General features: G+C 39.6%; 1 protein-coding gene across 1 annotated transcript; it reads right to left on the reverse strand.

Moving 5' to 3' along the window:
• Positions 1-744: 744 nt before the first annotated feature.
• LOC112856856 (olfactory receptor 2W3-like) lies at positions 745-1692 on the reverse strand. The gene has a single exon (XM_025920157.2). It carries the CDS (start codon positions 1690-1692, stop codon positions 745-747), a length of 948 nt encoding a protein of 315 aa, XP_025775942.2.
• Between the last annotated feature and the right edge of the window lie 422 nt (positions 1693-2114).

Genomic DNA, 2114 nt, shown 5'->3' on the forward strand with positions numbered 1-2114 from the left:
ACAGAGAGATTCCCAACTATGCTCCATGTTGTCAGTGCAGAGCCCAGCACAGGGCTTGGTCTCACAAAGTAGCCATGAGATCATGACCTGAGCTGAAATCAAAAGCCAGACGCTTAACTGACTCAGCCACCCAGGCACCCCAAGGGACCTTGTCAGTTTTGATCAAAGCTTTAATCCAGCACCTAGAACAGTGCCTGCAATACAAAAGCCATTCAATAATTGCTATTGAATCATTAAATAGATAATAAGGAATATTAGCTACATTTTTCTGTGAGAGTGTTTTGTTGTTTTTGTTGCTTTTGTTGTAGGACAATGATAGTGAAATATAAATTATTATCCATGTTGACAGATCTTATCAAAATTTGTAAAGTTGAATGATTATAATAAAATATTCAATATTCTATAATGGTTACACATTTCAGAAAGTCTGGGTAAAAGAAATTTCATTTCAATTTTCTCTCTTTCCTTTCTAGACTGACTAGAAAACATGGCTCTGTTTTTTAGTATAGTATGTTAACCATCTAGATATTTGTACATTAGTAATGGTCAACAGATATTCCTTGAGAATAACCATTTTTGAATATTATAATTCATATACTCCTGCATGACTTGCACAAAAGAAAACTAAAGATGGACCATAAACTCTGTGATGAAATATTCCCAAACTCTAGCAGATGGTAGTAATGCAAGATCAATATAGTGCAGGATATTAACATAAGAAATCATTGCTATCATTGTGTTAGGTTATAATCTCTTCCTTAAAGACAGATTTCCCAAAACTAATCTTCTCAGTGCCCCCTTCACCTCTTTGTTTCTGAAGGTATAGATCATGGGGTTCAGGAGCGGTGTGACAATGTTGTAGAAAAGAGTGAGAAACTTTCCCTGGTCCTTGGAGGAGCTGGTTCCTGGTTGCATGTACATGTAGATGATGTTTCCATAGAAAAGGGAGACCACTGTGAGATGGGATCCACAGGTGTTGAAGACTTTGTGCCTCCCTGAGGATGACTGGATACTTAACACAGCCCTCACGATGTAGCCATAGGATATCAGGATAAACACCAGAGGTGACAGAACAATGCCCACTGCCAGGATAAAGGCAATGCCTTCAATTGCAGCTGTATTGACACAGGCCATCCGAATCAGGGCAGGCATCTCACACAGGAAGTGGTCTACTTTGCAATATCCACAGCGGGGTAGCCACAGAGTCATTGGAGACATAATCAAAGAGTTGGCCACACCACAGCCCCAAGCAAGGGACACTAAGCCCATGCAGAGATGCGGATTCATGATCACCAGGTAGTGCAGGGGTTTGCAGACTGCAACAAACCGGTCATATGCCATGACAGCCAGGAGCAAGCACTCCACACCACCCAGACCCAGAAACAGGAAGAGCTGGATGGCACAGCCTGTGTAACTGATGGTCTTGTCACGGCCATTCAGGTTATAGAGCAGCTGAGGAATGGAGCTGGTGGTGAAACTGAGGTCCAGGAAAGATAGGTGGGTGAGGAAGAAGTACATAGGAGTGTGGAGGTGGGGGTCCAGCCGGGACACCAGGATGATGGTGGTGTTGCCCATAAGAGTCAGGAGGTATGCAATCAAGATGACCACAAAGAGGATCCTCTCGAGATGGGGACGGTCAGAAAACCCCAAAAGGATGAAATTTCCCTGAGTGCTGTCATTTGTTCCATCCATCTCTACTGTACCTCAGGAGAATGGGAAATTGGGGGAAAAAGTATTTCACAGCCATTAGCCACTCTTTATGCCACAATCTTTGAAACTTATAATAAAAGCCTGTGTGCATATCTGTGTGCATATCTTAAAACCTTAAAAAATAGAAACAACTAGATGGAAAGTTTTATAATTGTCATCAGTAATCTATTCAAAATAGAACATAAAACTTGAATACCATTTTTAAAAATACAAAATATTTGATGAAAACTAAGAAATAAGTATTATTAATTAGAAAAAAGAATAAAGAGTAAACTGACATGTACTACAGACATTTTCCTGAAAATGGACAATATCTTTAGAATATGTAAGTATCTCATAAAACTTTAATAAGATAGTTTTTTTTTAATAGAAAATTTGTGCATTCTTCCTCTAGTTCTTAAATA

Source organism: Puma concolor, chromosome A1 (assembly GCF_028749965.1).
Source record: "Puma concolor isolate L17-30 chromosome A1, mPumCon1.1.hap2, whole genome shotgun sequence".
Classification (NCBI taxonomy): Eukaryota; Metazoa; Chordata; class Mammalia; order Carnivora; family Felidae; genus Puma; species Puma concolor.